At 40.7% G+C, this 18,250-nt stretch overlaps 1 protein-coding gene across 2 annotated transcripts in view; it reads right to left on the bottom strand.

Annotated features, from left to right (window-relative positions):
* atp10d (ATPase phospholipid transporting 10D) overlaps positions 1-18,250 on the bottom strand; it is a 45,552-nt gene that overhangs the window by 23,277 nt on the left and 4,025 nt on the right. Inside the window, exons 2-10 of one of the 2 annotated variants that reach the window (XM_026151467.1) lie at positions 15,806-16,191; positions 15,103-15,297; positions 9,032-9,236; positions 7,922-8,007; positions 7,458-7,564; positions 4,680-4,811; positions 4,421-4,533; positions 4,012-4,264; positions 981-1,195 (exon numbers count right to left, since the gene is read on the bottom strand). In XM_026151467.1, coding sequence (XP_026007252.1) covers positions 981-1,195; positions 4,012-4,264; positions 4,421-4,533; positions 4,680-4,811; positions 7,458-7,564; positions 7,922-8,007; positions 9,032-9,236; positions 15,103-15,297; positions 15,806-16,086 — 1,587 coding nt within the window. In that variant the 5' untranslated portion in view covers positions 16,087-16,191. The remainder of the gene's footprint in view (positions 1-980; positions 1,196-4,011; positions 4,265-4,420; positions 4,534-4,679; positions 4,812-7,457; positions 7,565-7,921; positions 8,008-9,031; positions 9,237-15,102; positions 15,298-15,805; positions 16,192-18,250) is intronic. The other variant, XM_026151468.1, reaches the window with a different exon arrangement.

Raw genomic sequence — 18,250 nt, 5'->3', positions numbered from 1 at the left:
ACAGATGGTGTAGATTAAAGTCTATCTGAGGACAGGAAGGAAAGCTGGCAAAGGTGCTGACTGTGTAACAGACTTATCAAAATGTAATATTTGTCTTTCACAAACAGGATGTGATGCGATCAGTATTTCATTAAAAGAATGTTTAAAGGACAGGCTTGTGGTGTTTTTTAAGAGTTTGAAAGTAAAGAAGTAATATAAGCACAAAGATAGGACTAGACTATGTTTTATTATATTTTAGGTCAACAAGTACAAATAGGTGTCCAATCCTAGAATTGTATATTAATACCGACAGAAGAATAAAACTGCAGCCAGTAGGAAAAAAGAATTTAAGGAATAAAGCTAAGGATCCAGATTTTATAGATTATATAACACAAAGACATTAGATTTAGACATTTTCTGGTAAGTGATTAGTCAGACGGTGATGATGTCATACCTGCTAATCTCTAATCTGGACCATGACCATGAGTTAGGTTTGCAGCATAAGGAGATGACTTGTGATGAGGCTCATCTTTTAATTAGAAGTCATTTCAGGTAACAACACTGTTTGACCACATGCACTACTGTCACCACATTTGTAAGGTGTTTGTCTTCTCTGTGATAGCAGAGAATGTTGGTGTCGTTGGGTAGTGAACCAACACTTGCCCAAAATCGCCGGCCTAGGGGATCCTCACGCACCTGGTTAAGCAGTGTGCCAGTGTGTGTTGTTATAGTAAACAGTAACTACTTTGTATTACTGTAACACAAGTCTCAACATGTGCCATTTCAAAGTTTTGATAACGTCACAGTTAAAAAAGGACTGACTAGATTTGTTCAGACTTTTAGCTGGCATTGTGTTTGGAGTAGACATGGCCTCTGATTATATACCCCAGGGTCCATAAATTATAAAATTACAAAATGTTTGTTTTATAAAAACATCTTTTAACATGAGTATTATTTTAACAATGCAAACATGATGTCTGATGTGTGTGAGAGAATCTGACCATGCGGCTGCAGAAGGCGCCGGTCCTGGGCTGGACGTGACCCGACAGTTGATCCTCCTCCATTGGCTCAGCAGTAAGCGTGTGAAGAGACACAGAGCTGCGGTTGCAGCTGAGAGAGCGACAGCTCAGAGATTTCCCACTGTAGCCTGACTTCAGAGTCACAGAGCAAACAGCCGTCTCGGTGTTTTCTGATTCGTACACCTCAAGCCTTCGAGCTGACACACATAACAACACATCAACAATGATACCATGCAGGCTGTCATTAGCATGCCTGTAGTTTAAGGATAATGTGTGCTGTATTGTCTAAAATCTAATAAATCTTTATACATTCTCCACTGCAACCACTGAACATCCAAGGTATGGACATTGAGGCTGTGGACAGCTACAGGTACCTTGGTGTTCATCTGAACAATAGACTGGACTGGACTCATAACTCAGACGCCCTCTACAGGAAAGGGCAGAGCAGGTTGTACCTGCTGTGGAGACTCAGGTCGTTTGGAGTGGAGGGCCCACTCCTGAAGACCTTCTATGACTCTGTGGTGGCTTCTGCTATCTTTTATGGTGTGGTCTGCTGGGGCGGCAGCATCTCTGCTGGGGACAGGAAGAGACTGAACAGGGTGATCCGAAGGGCCAGCTCTGTTCTAGGATGCCCTCTGGACCCAGTGGAGGTGGTGAGTGACAGGAGAACGGCGGCTAAGCTGTCATCCCTGTTGGACAACGTCTCCCACCCCATGCAGCAGACTGTGACAGCACTGAGCAGCTCCTTCAGTGGGAGACTGCGGCACCCACGATGTGGGACGGAGAGATTTCGCAGGTCTTTCCTCCCCACTGCTGTCAGACTCCATAATAAAGACTTTAACTGATCAAGCACACCATCCATACATATGCAATAATACTAAGTGCAATAATCCTTTCTGTCATCGTTGTATTTTTACTCAGTTGTATATAGCATTTGTATTTGTATTCTATTTTTATCTTATTGTATATTTATTTTATTTTATTCTACTGTATATAGTATATTATTTTATTCTATTCTGTACAGTTGTGTACTGTATTTATTCTTATTGTATTCTAATTTTTGCGTCATAACTTTTGCACTGTCCACTTCCTGCTGTGACAAAACAAATTTCCCACGTGTGGGACTAATAAAGGTTATCTTATCTTATTTATGATCAGATGTCAGAATGTTTTATTTACTGGATGTTATTCTCCTCCAGTTCAAGCATTTTGATGTTAATTTAATTAAATTAAGTTTGTTTGTTTTTTAGTTTAGTATAGTTTCATTATAGTGCCAAAAAACAACAACTGTCACCTCAAAGTGCTTCAAATCTCTGCTGATACCATTTAGACCCTCTTTCTTTCATTGTATTAAACAACAATAGAGCATAGACCATGGAGCAACAGCAGCAGACTGAAACTTGACGTATGTCATTAAATTAGAAGAACAGCTCTATTTAATGCTTAACTGAAATCGCCAATAAATTATAATGAATATCCATCCATCCATCCCGGCCACTAGGGGGAGTAGCTTATAAACCAACAACTCCTCCAGCTCCTCAGAATGTCGAGGCTTTTCCAGGTCGGCTGAGAGAGATAATCTCCAGTGTGTCTTGGGTCTACCTCCCCTCACTGATAAAAATGATCAACTCAATCACTGGTGAAGTCCAAAACCCACAACAAGTCAGAAATATTACCAGCAATGTAGACCAAGTTCTCAGTGTGATTGTACGCATGTGGAAGGTGCATTAGGGGAGTGGGATTCCCCATATACCCACAGCACTTTCCACAGGACATGGTCATATGCTTTCTCTAGGACCACAAAGTGTAACTCCTACTACATACCTTTGAGAGGATAAAGGTCTGGTCTAGTGTTCTACAAGCAGGACATAAACCGACTGTTGCCCTGAATCTGAAGTTAGAGTAATGGACAGCCTCTCTTCTCCAGTATCCTGGCATAGGCCCCTAGTCCCCAAAGTCTGTTTCTTCTATAGAAGGTTGTCTGTGGGACGGAGGATATGTTCAAACTCGTCTTTCCACTGCCTGACTATATCCTCAGCTGAAGTTGGCAGGACCTTAACTGCATTATGCATGTTTGAGCAGAGCACTGCTTTCGCCTCCTTAGTCACCTCAAAGAATTGCTTTGAGGTGACCGGTAACTACTCCCACACCTGAGTTCAGCAATTTCAGCCATTGCCAAACCTGGCCTGCTTTTAATTGTTAGCTGCCTCCAGAGTCTCACAGGCTAACCAAGCTGAATAAAACTCCTTCAGCTTGACAGTCCACTCCCATTCAACAACCCAAGGGTGCCGGAAAGCAACCCTCTTGTCCTCTGGGAAAACCAGGCAGCAGGCCGGGGGATAGACAGACCCTTGTTGTTTCCTCAGGCTACACCTGACCGGGCCCCACAGGCTAAAGGCCGCCTACCAGGCACTCTCCCTGGGCCCCCAACCCAAACTTGGCCTCAGGGTGGGGGTGTGGCAACTGTATCCTGGCCAGCGTGAACTGATTGCTTGGTTTTCTTCATTTCACAGGAGTCAATGAATTGCTTTTCACCTGGCCTTCACCCAGGACAACTTTGCCTAGTGAGACCTTACAGAAAACAAAGCCCCTGACAACACAGCTCCAAGACACACAGTCCTCTACGACAGTAAGGTGGTTTTCACAGAGGGATAATGATCAAAAACAAATACACTACGGAGAAGCAAAAACATTCAGATGAAAATGTTTTTGTTTCATGCTGTTCTTTGTTTTACTCCTTTGTGTCTGTGGAATTCCATGAAGAAGTTTAGTTTGTGATATTGAGTGACAACGATATTCTAGACAATGACCTCAACTAAAGACAACATTGTACAAAAGTTTAAGGCACTAAAGACAAGGTGAACATCTTGTCTGTATAAATGCTGTTGTGTAAGCACTCATCGTCCTAGCTGCATTCCTACTGTAATTACAGAATTCCCTTCAATGCTGAAAATATGTTAACAACAGAAGTCAATGAAATTCAAAGCATTCTAGCAATAATAGCGGTTTCTACCATTTTCCTCATGAGGATATTCAACTCCAAAGATACTGCAGCGGCAAAACACCATCTTATTTTCTGTCAGTGTTCCTGTTTTATCAGAGAACAGGTACTGAATCTGACCGAGGTCCTCGGTAATGTTGAGAGCACGGCACTGGATCCTAGAGTCCAGCTGTTTGTTGTACAAGGATAGGTCGTTGTGGATGAAGTAGATCTGGCCTAGTTTCACAATCTCAATGGACACGTATAGAGAAATTGGGATCAGCACCTGTTGAACAAAAAGCATTAATCCTTCTAAAAAATTCAAGCACAGGTTCCTGTGATTTTACACCATCAAGTTTGTGTCATTTTAAAATTGTTTTGGTTATCCTAGAAAAGACCACACTAGCAGCAAATGAGAGGCCCAAGTCTGAAGTTAACATACCTGCAACACAATGACCATAGTCCAGAATATATAGAATCCAGCCAGGGCAGGAGGCGTCTCAGTATCGACCTGGAAGATGGATTCTTTAAAGCTGTTCATCCAGAGGCCGTGGCCTGAACACAAATGAAATCCTTACTGGCCATTCCTCGCTGCTCTTATCGGCAACATACAATGTGCACTAGTTTCCATCAGAAGAATACTGTGACCAGTCAAAGCTGTTGTCAAGTGAGAGCTGTGATACAGCAGTGTCAGTACAGACCTATAGCAGCAGTCAGGCACATAACGAAGAGTAGGACCACACACCAAAGGATGTCTGTATTCAGGTGCTTCTCCAGCTTACTGCGCTTATACCTCGGCCCGCTGTTGTTCATCATGGCTTTAGTCTCATGACCTGAGTCCATAACAAGAGAAGAACACAGCCATCTATGAAGACTTTATCTGTTGAAACTACATAAGCAAGACGGGAACAGCACTCTTTATTCATACACAAGTCAACATGTTTTACAGCCTCTAAATCTTTTAACGCAGCTTCCTCAGTCGCTTTGGTCAAACTCTGCAAAGTAATAAGTGATAAGTATGTACAACTAATAACATTGTTTTTGCTGTAAATAGTTTTTAATATTGAGACATGGCAGCTTTTTATTAACTAAAATTCATGAAATTCTAAAGTGGGAAATCAGGTAATTTGTGTGTTTAAAAACCATTAATAAGGACGTTTTGAGGAGCTTTTGGTCTACTACACTTTGTCAGGCAGGTCCTATTTAAGCGATTTCTTGATTGAGAACGGGCATGGCTGTAATCAGGCCTTACAGTTATTACTGTAGGTTTTTACACAGGGCCATGTGGGTTTGGGTTTTTTCCCCTTAATAATAAACATGTCCATTCAAGTGTAAAAAACATGTAAAAAAAACAAAACAAAACAGGAACTCGGGCAAACATTTTTTCACACAACTGTAAATGTCTTCACTTCCTGTTACTCTACAAGACAGAGCAACTTCCAACAGTCAAAATTGAATCGAGTCATTACCAGTGGACATTTTCGCCAAATCTTTGGCAAAGATTTTCTGGTCTCTGGCTTTTCTTTGATCATGTATGGCATCGAGAAGCCAAGATGAGACTTATTATGAACAGTGGCTATTTATAATTGTCTTTTCCTGGAACAGTTTAAGAATACAGATCAACAGAACGTTGACCCTAACCCTATTTATATATTTATATTTCACAAAGTAATAAACAGTGATGATTCCTGGGCGTGGGGTTACCATGGACAATAAGTATGAAAAGACAGATGGAGGCACTGGTACGGTTCCCATATAAAGCCTCGAGCTGGACGTTTTCTCTGTCCCAGTCTTGGTGTTTTAAAGCTGAATGTGATGAGCCAGGGACGGATCTGCTATCGAAACTGCAGTCTCATGGATAACAACTTGTAAGTGGGAAATTCTCCATTTAGAATGAGCATAACTTAATGTTCTGTTTAGTATGACTTCGAGCACATAAGGTTCAAGTAAAAGAGATAGCTAAACCGCTTTTACCACATAAAAACTTACTATAACTAAACATACAAGTTTTTCAAATAAAAAGAGTTTATGATATCTCGAAATCTGCTTGAGCCACACTTCTCCAGTTTTTCCATCGTCAGGACGTTAGCCCTGTTGTTCTCAACTACCTTTGGTGTTGACTCTCAGTGGGAAATTTAGTGCATACGAGGTGCAGATGTTCCTGTAAACTGTTGCAGCCAGTTGGTTGTGTATTATTGGTCTCCTGTGGCTGAAAGTTCACACCAGGTAAAAGTGATGGAGGATTTAAAATTTGGAAAAATAAAGGCATTCAAAAAATGAAAGACCTATATGCAGACGGCATGCTGCTCACATGTGATCAGTTATGTATAAAATATTTAATACCCCCAAAGCACTTTTTTAAATATTTACAATTGAAAAACTATTTGTCATCAAAACTGCAAAGGATTGCTGAACTTCCACCATTAACAAAAATAGAGGAGGCATGCATTAAGAACACAAAAGGGAAAGGTTTTCTCTCTGTATATTATAATTTACTGATGCTTTCCTCCAAAGACTCAGCAGCAGATAAACTGGATGCTTGGAGAAGCGAGATCCAAGAGGTCATAGATGAAAACAACTGGAACCAGGCTTGCTTAAAAGCACAAAAACAAACAAACACACGCTTTAAACTACTGCAATATAAATTTCTCATGAGAACCTATATAACACCTGTCAAGCTTCATCATATGTCCAATGATATTCCGGATCTGTACTAAATGTTTAGTTGAAAAAGGGACTCTTCTTCATTGTCTATGGGAGTGTCCTAAAAAGATGTTATCAAATATCTGTCCGAAGTGTTTAGGGTAAAAATCCCTTTAAAAGGAAAACTCTGTGTACTTGGAATATATCCAAGGGAATTTAAGCAATCGGGGGAAAAAACTAAATTACTGGACTACGGACTACTTCAAGCCACTGCGCTATGTTGGAAGAGTATGGATGCTCCCTCCATGGGACTCTGGAAGAAGGAAATTGCAATCTCTCTAGGCCTGGAAAGACTAACATATATTGCCAAGGGCAAACACTGGGACTTTGTGAATATGTGGAAGCCATATATGGATATTTTAGGGAGTGGGGATGAAGGACATTTATGAAAAAGAAGGGAAGGAAGGGAAAATGTTGTCCATCCTAACCCATTGTATTTTTGTATTACTGTGAGAACGATGCTCATTTCTACATTTGAATGTGATGTAGGCAGGTTTGATGTATGGATGGGTGTGTGAATGTGAGGGTGTTCAGCATTTGTTTGTATTGCACTATAAAAAATTTCAATAAAAATATATGGGGAAAAAAACAAAAACAAAGTAAGAGGCCAATATGCGCAAATTAACGAGTAAAATGTTGTGTTGAAACAACATTTTCAGTTTTTCTTATGAAAAGAAATTCCATTTCTTTTATGGATGTAATTTGTTTTAAACTTTGGAAAAAAGCCAGTGTAACTGTTAATGTTCAGATGTGACAAAATAAAACTGCAAGCTTACCAGCATAGACTACGATGCCTACCACCGTTTCAGTGTTGCGTATGGTGCAGCTCCTGAGCAACAGGTTGCCACTATGGAGGCCTACACGAACCCCATTTGAGTGCTCCCTGTGAAACAAAATACACACACAAACTCATACAAAGACAAAAACAGTTGACAATACAGTGAATACCAGCCTCTCTATGAGCAGTGCTCATTTTGACCACTTGAACTGGAAACTAAAAGGCGGTCTGAGGAAACCCTGACACATGGAAAAGTAAAAAGGGCTGACATCAAATAATAAAAAAAGACACTCACTTGTCAAATTAAAATATTTGCCGTACAATGTGTTCCTAAATAATCCAGCCAGGCAGCTGACAAAAGTCTATTTTTGATCGTCACCGTGTTTCCACGACAAGGTGACATCAACTCCAAACAGACAAATAAACAAATGTGTTAAAACACTCGAATAAAAAGAGACTCACATGTAACCTCTAAACCTGCTGAGGTCATTGTTGGGGTTCTCACACTCAATACGACTGTGGAAACTCTCAGGAGTGAACTCTTCTCCCTGCAACACAGACACTTTCTATCAAACATGCAAATAAATACATGTAGAAAGTCAAGTAAGCGAAGACACAAACACACAAAAGAAAAGACTAGCACACACTGTTGTGTAAGAGTCCCTCTTATTAGTGGCATTGCTGCAAAGCAACAGCTCCTTTGTGTGCTGCGAGCTTCTATTCAGACTGTTGAGATTTGATAGTTTCTGAAATGTTCCACTTTTTCTATTGATAGAGTCACATTGACTTTGAATGGAGAGACCAACCTCTCTTCCCTTTAGGCTGAATTTCTCCCACACCATTTGTCCTGCAGACATTGTTGTCACAGCAAACTGAGCAGCATGAGTGTGCCTACAAAACCACCTTCTGTCACGATCCTGGGTCTTCTGACCCAGCATTTTGACTTTTAGTTTTTCTTTTTATGTTTATGTTTAAGTTCATTAGGTTATCTAAGTTCATTTGTTCATTCCCCTTGAGTCTTCTACCCCTGTGTTTTAGCCTCCCTTTGCCCTTTGTGTTTCATGCTGTTTGTCTTATGTTGTCAAGTTTGTATTGTCATGTCTGCGTCTCATGTTTCCTCTTTTATTTTGAAGGTCCATGTCCTACGTCAGCTTTGCTTCCTTTGTCTCGTTAGTGTCAGCTGTTTCCCCATGTGTTTCCACTTCCCCTAATCACCCTTGTGTGTATTTAGTCTGTGTGTTTCGGTTCATTCTTTGTCAGGTTGTCTGTTATTCACGCCATGTTTCATGTCCAGGTTTTTCATGTTGTTTGTTTAGTTCTCCCAGATTAGGTTAATGTTAGTTTTATTTCAGTTTGCCTTGCCCTTTGTTTGTACCTTTTTTACCAGCCTCATTAAACGGCTCGTTGTTAATTCAAGTTTTGTTCCATTTTGTCTGCATTTTGGGTCCTCTACATCACTCCATACAGTCTGCCTCTGCCAGACTGTGACACCTTCTACGGTTTTTGAGTTATTTAAAAAAAAAACTTTCACCAAAAAAAAAAAAAATCTGTCAGACGTGTCAAATGTATTACCTGCAGTGGGAAGTCTGAAACGACTTGTCTCTGTTTCAGGTTGGTCTCCCCATCTAGGTTGGCAGTTTCAATGTAACAAACCCCATGAGGGTCAGAGGAATACAGCAGCAACATGTCAGCTGGGATAATTTCATTACAGGACAAATGAACAAAGTCCCCAACTTGAACATTTTTCCAGCACTGGTCAACGTAGGATTGCTGTGTGCTATGGGACAAAGAGAGAGAGAGAATTAAGTATCAATCAAAGAAAACAAGTTTGTTGGCACCTCTTGTGGCTGTAATCCCAGAACCAGGTGGTGGACACCGGAGATTAAAGAAGCCGTGCCAATGAGTACCCAGAGGCTCCAGCACCCTGCTGACAGGTACCAGCAGGCCAAGCAAGACAGCATCTCTGGCAAAAACCTTCGGCCAGATGATGGCAGAAGACTTTTTGGTTGGCTTAAAGCAGTTCTGCCAAACTGTCAGTCAAGTCAGGAGGGGTATTCTAAACACAACATTGAACCGTTCGATACAGTGCTTTCGGTTCGGTACGCATGTGTATCGAACAATACAAAATTTTAAATTTATTTTATCAACTTTTCTTCCGACGATGCCGTCTGTGAGTGCTCAGTGGATCTGCGTTCGACTACTGCGTCTAGGCTGCACAGGATCTCATTCAGATCTGGTGTTTGGAACTATCTTTTCATGTGACACATGACCCTGAAGGTAAGCTGTCATGGACTAAAGTAAAACAGTATGTCGGATCTGCCACGCAATGCTCAATTCTTGGAAACTAGTGCGTTAGCGCAGTTAGCTCGTTAACGTGTTGACGCCGTCCAGCCCCACACACGGGGCGATCCGCGGTAGCTCGTTAACGGAGATTTGCCGTGTTGTGGCGTTAACGTCATTTCAGATTAACGCTGACAGCACTAGTGGGAACAAAATGAATATGACTGCACATTTACTCCGACATCATCCTAGTGCAAAGACAAGTGGAAGCAGACAAAAACAACAAGCATGCTACTAACTTTACCCGAGTCATTTAGACAGCCGTTAGCACAGGATTCTCCTTATGGGGACCTGATATGTTTAATATGCTGCTGAGAATATAGCCCAGAAGAAGAGTATAGTAGAGCTTTTATTTTGGAAGGAGACATTTCTCTGTAATAAACTCTCTTTTCCAAAGATGAGTGATTTCTCGATCCGATTTTTTTTTCTCATTATTTTTTTGTTTCAGCAACATTAAATTTAAAAACTGTACTTATGAGTTAAAATACATATTTATAATTTTAATAAATGACAAATTAAAAAGGCATGAACTTTTTTTTTATCGAAAAGATATCGAACCGTGACACCAAAGTATCGAACCGTGAATTTAGTGTATCGTTGCACCCCTAATATATATGTGTAATGAAAAATGATTATTTTACATGCACTCTTTAAATCTGCGGTTTATTAATTGTCACTGAGCAGCCGTTAGCTTTAAATCTGATCTCTCTTCTTTCCTGCAATGTCTTTCTTGCAACTTTGTCCATCTGTTAGTGAAGTAATCCCTCTTCTCTCCTTAGAAATACAGCAGCTAGACCTTTAGCTAGCAACACACTGTGCAGCAAACTGCACACAGACAATTCGTCGTTTGGTGATGTTGAGCTAATATTAGAAATGTTGCATTTGAAATGTTCTAACAGTTAAAAAACTAAATGTTGCTCCCTCCAAGCTCACTCTTCTTCTGTGGGGCTAGATGCTGAAGTGCAGCAATCACAACTTTTTTCTTTTCTTTTTTTTAGACGAGTACTTCTGACTACAACACCTTTGCCCCACTTTAAGCCCTGAGTATAAACTATAAATGATACAGCTGAACTTAAAGTAATGACTTGTTTTGTAAGTGTGAGGAGTAGAAAGTACAGATACTTGTGTAGAAATGTGGGGAGTGAAAGTAAAAAGTTGTCAGAAACATAAATACTCAAGTAAAGTGCAAATACTTGAAAATTAGTATTAGTACTTAGTAATCAGCAGAAGTGAGTAACAAAGTTGAGTTTATTTGTGAATACTGTAAACGCTGCTTTCTGTAAAACCCACTGTCATGTTTTTTGTCAAATATAAGTTACATTGTTAGAAGTTACTTATGAATATTTCTGAAAAGTTAAACATCCAGAGTTGTTGGACTTGTCAGTTCCTGTTTTGTGGAACCTGCTTTAGTGGAAGTCTTGACCCACCTTTGACCACATCTGGTTTAACAGCACAGAGCAGGGTGAAATACACTAATGCATAATTTCCCTGTAGACTACAATATAGTTGATATGTACATGTTTTTAGCCAATGCTGTGATATTTCAAGGTTCATCTGTGACCATAGGAACTGTAAAAAAATTTATTAATACTATATTACCTACGAATATATTACAGCTAAGTGACTGAAGTGCTTGACATGACAAAACATACCATCTTTAAAGGGACCAGTATATTCAGGGCCATTATAATAAAATTGACCCTACCTGCTGTAAACACGACACAGAAGCCCATTGATCAAACGATCAGTCTTAAACCTGCGGTAATCTTCGCAGATATCCTTCAGAGCTGTTAATGACAGCACCAGTACAATAGGAACCAGAGCGATCTCTGGCTGAAAGGCTTCCACAACAGGGACAAAGTTTAGTGCAGCAAGGAAAATGAAGTAGACGTTAGCGAACCGGTGGAGCTGCTCAAAAACATTCTTGGGCAGAAAGGACAGAAAGGAATACTTTGTTGTCCGGATCTTGTTGCTTTTATACAGCTGTAGGAGCTCCTTCAGTTCCTCATTCTCTGTGAAGGAAGGTACCACGGTCCTCTTCATCCGGTGGTGCTCCTTGGTAGCATGAGGGCAGGATGGTTGCTCCGTGCTGTTCATGAGTCCACTGTTGCAGCCGATAATGTTTGTCAATTTGTCCCTAATCGTAAGCCTTAATTTTCCATGACTGCATACAGCTCTAATCTGAAAAATATTCTCCTTCAGCTTTTATTCTGTTCTTTCTTCTTACTCATCCTGCTGTAGAACTGTTTTCCTTTTCCTATCATACCTATCACGGCTGTGGAAGGCAAGGTGGGAATGATCAAAAGACAGCTGACAGTCTTACAGAATTCACTGCCACTCCTCTAAAGGGAAGCAGTGCTGTAAAGAAACTCAAAGTTCAAGTTTTACAACTGCCAGAAAACACAGATCAGATACACCAGACAGCAGAGTCACAAAGCAAAGATTGTTTCCTGACAGTCCCCTTAAGATCAGATGAGTCCTTGTCCACTGAGCAGAAGGAGTTTTACATTGTTTTTCTATGTTTGACTGTAAAATGTGAGATCTACAGTGCAGTCACTGGCAGCACCCATGTCCCCATTGGCAGAGGTTACAGAAACCATCTATTTTTTAAATGTATATTGTGACTGAGAGCCAGGCTCAGCTTTTTCAGACCTTGGTTATATAAGAGACTGAGCATGTCTTCATTTGACTGATGAGAGTGCAGTGAAAGCTTTCAGCGATGAATGCTGTGGTTGCCATGAGCACAGGATTAAGAAAGCAGTCAGAGGGCTTGAGCACTGTCACTGCTTAGCTTTATAAGATTTGCACAGAAAATTAATACTGCTGCAAAAACAGCTGATTGTGGGCAGAGCAAACATGCAAACTCCACACAGGAAGGCTCGACCAGATGGGCATTAGAATACAGAAAGCTTCACTTCCTGCCCAGCTCACACCTTTACAGGCAGCACTTTAACAAGTTCATTCATTTAGTATAGCTGAATGTCCTTAAAACAAAAGAACTCCTAACGGACTTCATGAGGCACAGACAGGTGGGAAGCAACAAAGTATAAATACTTGGTTACTGTACGTACATAAAATTTTGAGCCATCTGTACTTTACTTTTTTCTGCTAACTTTTTACTTTTACTGCCTACATTTTGAAACAAATATCTGTACTTTCTACTTCAAAACAGACTGGTTACTTTTGGTTCAGCTGCATCACTTACAGCGTTTATACCCTGGAGTTAGAGGGCCAGAATGAGTGCAGGTGTCCTGTTGTGTTTGCGGAACTACAAAATCTAGCTAGCGGGATAGAAGAGGAAGAAGTATGAGGGGAGTGATGTTCTTTTTAAGTGTCAGGTCATTTTAAATTCACCGTTTCTATCAGCTCAACAAACATCAGCAAACACACAAACTGTCTGCAGTTTGTCGCACGGTGTGTTGCTAGGTAAAGGTCCAGTTGCTGTATTTGACAGGGAGAGAAAAGAAAGAGCGCTAACTTCACTCAGAGATGGATCATACGTGGGATTTGTTTATTATCTGTTTTGATCATTTTTCATATTGTGAAATGTCCTGCATACCAAAATATACAAACTTGTGTTATTGAAATGTTGCATGAAAGTACTCAGAAGTACTCAGCAATAATGCAGAGAATTCAAAGTAAAGACTGATACGTCAATGGGACTTCTTCAATCTCAGCTGACTGCAGGTTTCCCCAACCTGATAAACAGGACATTTGCACAATTCACTGATCACATTAACTTGGTGGACCAAGACATCAAAGGGAGGATATGAAAAGTGGCAGGTTAGCCTTCTTAGACTGTGAGATTTCCATCAGTAATGGGGGACATCTAAAGCTGGCGTGTACCGTAAACCTACACATACAGATCAGTATTTAAGGTTTGACTCTCATCATCCACTGGAGCACAAACTGGGAGTCATCAGGACGCTACAACACAGAGCGAACACCATCCCCACAGACACAGCAGCCAGGGAGGCAGAAGAACATCAAGAAGGCCCTGAGTAAATGTGGTTATCTCAGCTGGACTTTTGTCAAAGCTGGGAAGGCGCCTAAAGAAAGCTCCAGCCGATCCAGGAGAGAAGGACAACCGCTGCCCAAGAGAAAACCTGTAGTGATCCCGTATGTGTCAGGAGTATCAGAGCAGTTGAGACGCATTTTTTCTAAACACCGGGTCTCTGTGGCTTTTAAACCCCAAAACACACTGCACCAAAAATTGGTCCACCCCAAAGATCAGGTCCCCCGACACAAACAGAGTAACATAGTTGTTAAGTGCAGGAGGATTGCCAGGATTTATACATCGGGGAAACCAAACAACCTCTGGCTAAGAGGATGGCACAACACAGAAGAGCCACCTCGTCAGGCCAGGACTCTGCAGTCTATTTACACCTACAGGCCAGTGGACACTCTTTCAATGATGAGGACCTTTTACTGGAGTATTTTCTAACACAGGTATCTGTACTTCTACTTAACTAAACAAAGTCTGTACTTTTGCAATCTGTGCTCCTGTCATTATAAATAGAGAACGGGTGGAATCTGTCTCCACCTTCAGGATTCTGGGCACCCACATCTCCACAGAGCTTAGGTGGACCCACAAACACCATCGCCCTGGTAAAGAAGACCCAGCAGTTGCAGCACTTCCTCTGTGTCCTGAGGAGGAGTAACCTGGACCAGGAGCTGCTGCTGGCTTTCTACGGCTCTTCAGTGGAGAGAGCGTGCTCTCCTCCTAGGGTGCCTGGATGTTTGTTACGCAGGAGCCACAACTGAGGCCATCGCCAGCTCCTCTTGTCTCAGGAAAACCAGCGCCATCACAGGCGACCCTCACACCCCGCCCACCACCTGTTTGATCTGCTGGACTCCGGTCGGCGCCTCAGGTCAATCAGGTCCCATAGCTCCAGACTCACTAACAGCTTCTTCCTCTGGTTACCAAACACTATCCCCCCACTCCCCACCCCTGCCCACTCATCTCACCAATCTGAATCCTGATGATCTGAGTTACCCTCATCACTCAGGCCGCTCACATAAGGACTCCTATTTGTTGCACTACTTCCAAGCAGTATGCAACTTTTTCTCTAATGTGTGCCTCACATATCCCTCTTGATTGTAAAGATTTCTCCTGATTGCTATTTATATTTTATTCCAGCACAGCTGGTGTGGGGCACCCACTATTTCGCTGTAAATGTACAATGACAATAAAGGCCTATTCTATTCTATTCTAGTCCACGGATTATTCTTATCTATATTAATGCAAGTAAGAAAATTGCATTTCCTGATGAACTGGTCCTTAAACTAAAAGGTTCACTTACCCACAGAATACTCGAACTACATTGTTGTTAACCTTCTTGTCAAACAAGTAGCGTCTGAAGTCTTCCAGGGCATCTTTGATGGCGATAATTATGAGAACCACCAGCAGAGGAATCATAGTAATTTCCTTCTGAAAGGCTTCAACCACTGGCACCCAGTTTAGCAATGTCAAGAACAGGAAATAGAGGTTTGCAGCCCTACAGAGAGAGGAGCAAATTAGTACATGGAAGTAACAAAATATAGTCACTGCAGTAGTGAAGCCAAATGAGTGGTGACCAGTTATAATGGATGTGCTGTACTGGATAACCAGTACGGATCTTCTGTTAATCCAGTTTACATATCAATTCAGTTCAGTTTCATTCAATTTTATTTATATGGCACCAACAACAGTTGACTCAATTTAATCCACAAAGACTACATTGAAAAGATGTGTAATAGACAAAACATATCACACAGCTAACAAAGAGGTGAGCCTCCCAGAAGCTCGACATTATCTAAATCTCAAATTGTAAAGAATTTAAATTCAACCTCTGTAGTAACTAAAATTGTTAAAAGTCAGGAAATCAAAGAAATGAAAAGTACAGTGCTGATAAGCAAAAATGGTTATATATATATATATATATATATATATATATATATATATATATATATATATATATATATATATGTGTATGTTTGAAAAACAAAATAACTGTCAGGTCTGACCTGTGAAACTGCTCGAACAGATTCATGGGAATGAAAGTCAGGAAGGTGTATTTGGTAGTGGAGATTGCATTGCTTTTGTAGTTTCTGGATACACGTTCATAATCCTGTTGGTGACGCCCATTGCGGGGAAATACCGTCCTCTGCTTCCCACAGACCCTCCCCCGAGGGCTGTGGGTGTCCAGCAAGCTGCTGTTGGGCAGCCCATCAGAGTACCAACCCCGCCTTGAGTCTCCTGCTAGCAGCTGCCGACAGCATTGCTGCACCCAGCGCAGCCGCTCCATCTATGCAGCAGATGTGCTAGGTAGGCTGTGAGGGTACCGAGGCCAGGCTTTTTATGGCCTTTGGCTTCTGTGTGCTTCACGATGATCTTTTACAAAGTCACCATCCTAGAAGGAGAAACGACAAAATTATTATTTTACAGATTAGAGTTAAATGTCAATTGCCTATGTAATATTCTTGATATTTATATTGAACTACTTGTTTATATATATTACAAAATATAAGAATTCGCTCTAAACTTTGTAATATATTGTATTGTTTAATTTGTTTAGTGTGTTACTGTTGTTGTCTTGGAGCAACTGTAACATGCATCATTTCCTTAGGGATTATTAAAGTATTCTGATTCTGATCAAATCCAGATTTTGTGGGTGTAACGTAACACGGAGTGCTGTGACTGTGTGAGTTTCTACTGATAGTTAATCCAGCTTTAATCAAATCAGGAATCTAATCAAGACTCAGTAAAACTGAATAAGAATATAAGCGTTAGAATTTAATAATTCTGATGTTTAAACCATTCAAACCTGTGTGTGTGTGTGTGTGTGTGTGTGTGTGTGTGTGTGTGTGTGTGTGTGTGTGTGTGTGTGTGTAAAGATTTTAGGTTCCTTATGCATGATAACCAGATGAAGTCAATTTTGAGTGTATTGTGTTGATAAATACAGACGTTCACATATTGACTGAGTAAAAATATAGATGATAAAGGAAAACTGTATTTCTTATCAATGGGGTAAAAGCATAATGCCAACGATGTGACACCACGAGAATCCTGCCATTAAAGAAGTTCCCCTTATGTTTCATGATGATACAATGTCAGTTTGGAAATACACGGAAACTCTGAGCATCTAAGAGGAGGCCTGACATGCTAGTAGCACATCTGAATGGCAGATTTATTGCCATTTATTGCCACTGCATCATTCCATGTTTGGCACTGATCACCACCTGCACTCATGTATATATCATGTATATATCTATCCACTTAGCACTTTTAATTCTTATTCTTATTTTTATATTTTTATGACAGTATGTTTGCACTGAAGCACCGCAGCAATTTCCTAATGTTGTAAACCTGCTCAACATTTGGCAATAAAACCCTTTCTTCTGAACAGCAGAGGATCTCAGTTCCCCATTTGCTGTATAAAAAAGTATGAAACATTAAATAACACTTTTGAGTGGAATGACTGGCACATCTACACTCTGTACCTGGATGTAAAGCTGGAAGCATTCCTCCTCACAACAGCAAAATGATACAAAACGAATAAAACAAGCTGAAGGAGGGTTCGCAATGATAGCGAAAAATGAAAACACAAACAAATAAGCAATATAATTTTTTTTCTTTCTTTTTTTGGTTCAGCCAATTCAGGAAAACACTGAAAAATTTGTTGAGACAATGTACAGCAAGATGATGTGCAAGCTACTCCAGAGGTTAACTGTAGGAGCGACTTTGGCTGATTGTAAGTGAAGAAGCCGGGCTGCCACCAGCAGCAGAGCCCCTGCTGCCCCGACAGAGAAAATGTGTGTTTATTTACTTATTAATGCATTTTAAATATGTTGAAATGTTTTTATTCCTTTTCTAAGTGGACTCACCTCAAAAGCACGCTTTTAGTTGCACGTTATTGCTTCAACATCACAGATTGTTAGTTCTTATAAGCAGGTCGTCATCCAGGCCTTAATGTGTTTCAGACATGTTTCCAGTTCAATCAGTGTGTGTCACCAGACAAAGCTGGGTGTCATCTGCATAGCAATGAAAATGTGTGCTATGCGTTTGAATGATACTGCCTAAGGGGAGCATGTGTAATGTACATTATTAGGAATTAGGCCTAGCGCAGCACCCTCTATAATTAAACTTAGTGTCTGGAGGAGACTCCTCCTTTACATGAACAAACTGGATTAGATATTAGCCATCTGTTAGCCAGATATGATTCAAACACGTTAGCTAATGACCTTTAATATGCTCTGGTCTCTGTAATAAAATATGATGGTCAACAGTAATAAATGCTGTACTGAGGTCTACCGAGATAAGCATAGAGATGAGTCCACTGTTCTTGCCCATAAGATCATATTAACATTCACTAATGCTTTTTGTACTCTAATGAGTTCTAAAACCTCTGCAGATAATCATTAAGCTGTTTGATAACTACTCTTTCAAGAATTTAATTGGGCCAAGGCTGC

This window comes from Astatotilapia calliptera, chromosome 19 (genome assembly GCF_900246225.1).
Source record: "Astatotilapia calliptera chromosome 19, fAstCal1.2, whole genome shotgun sequence".
NCBI classification, from domain to species: Eukaryota; Metazoa; Chordata; class Actinopteri; order Cichliformes; family Cichlidae; genus Astatotilapia; species Astatotilapia calliptera.
This window is presented reverse-complemented; position numbering and strand designations above follow the sequence as displayed.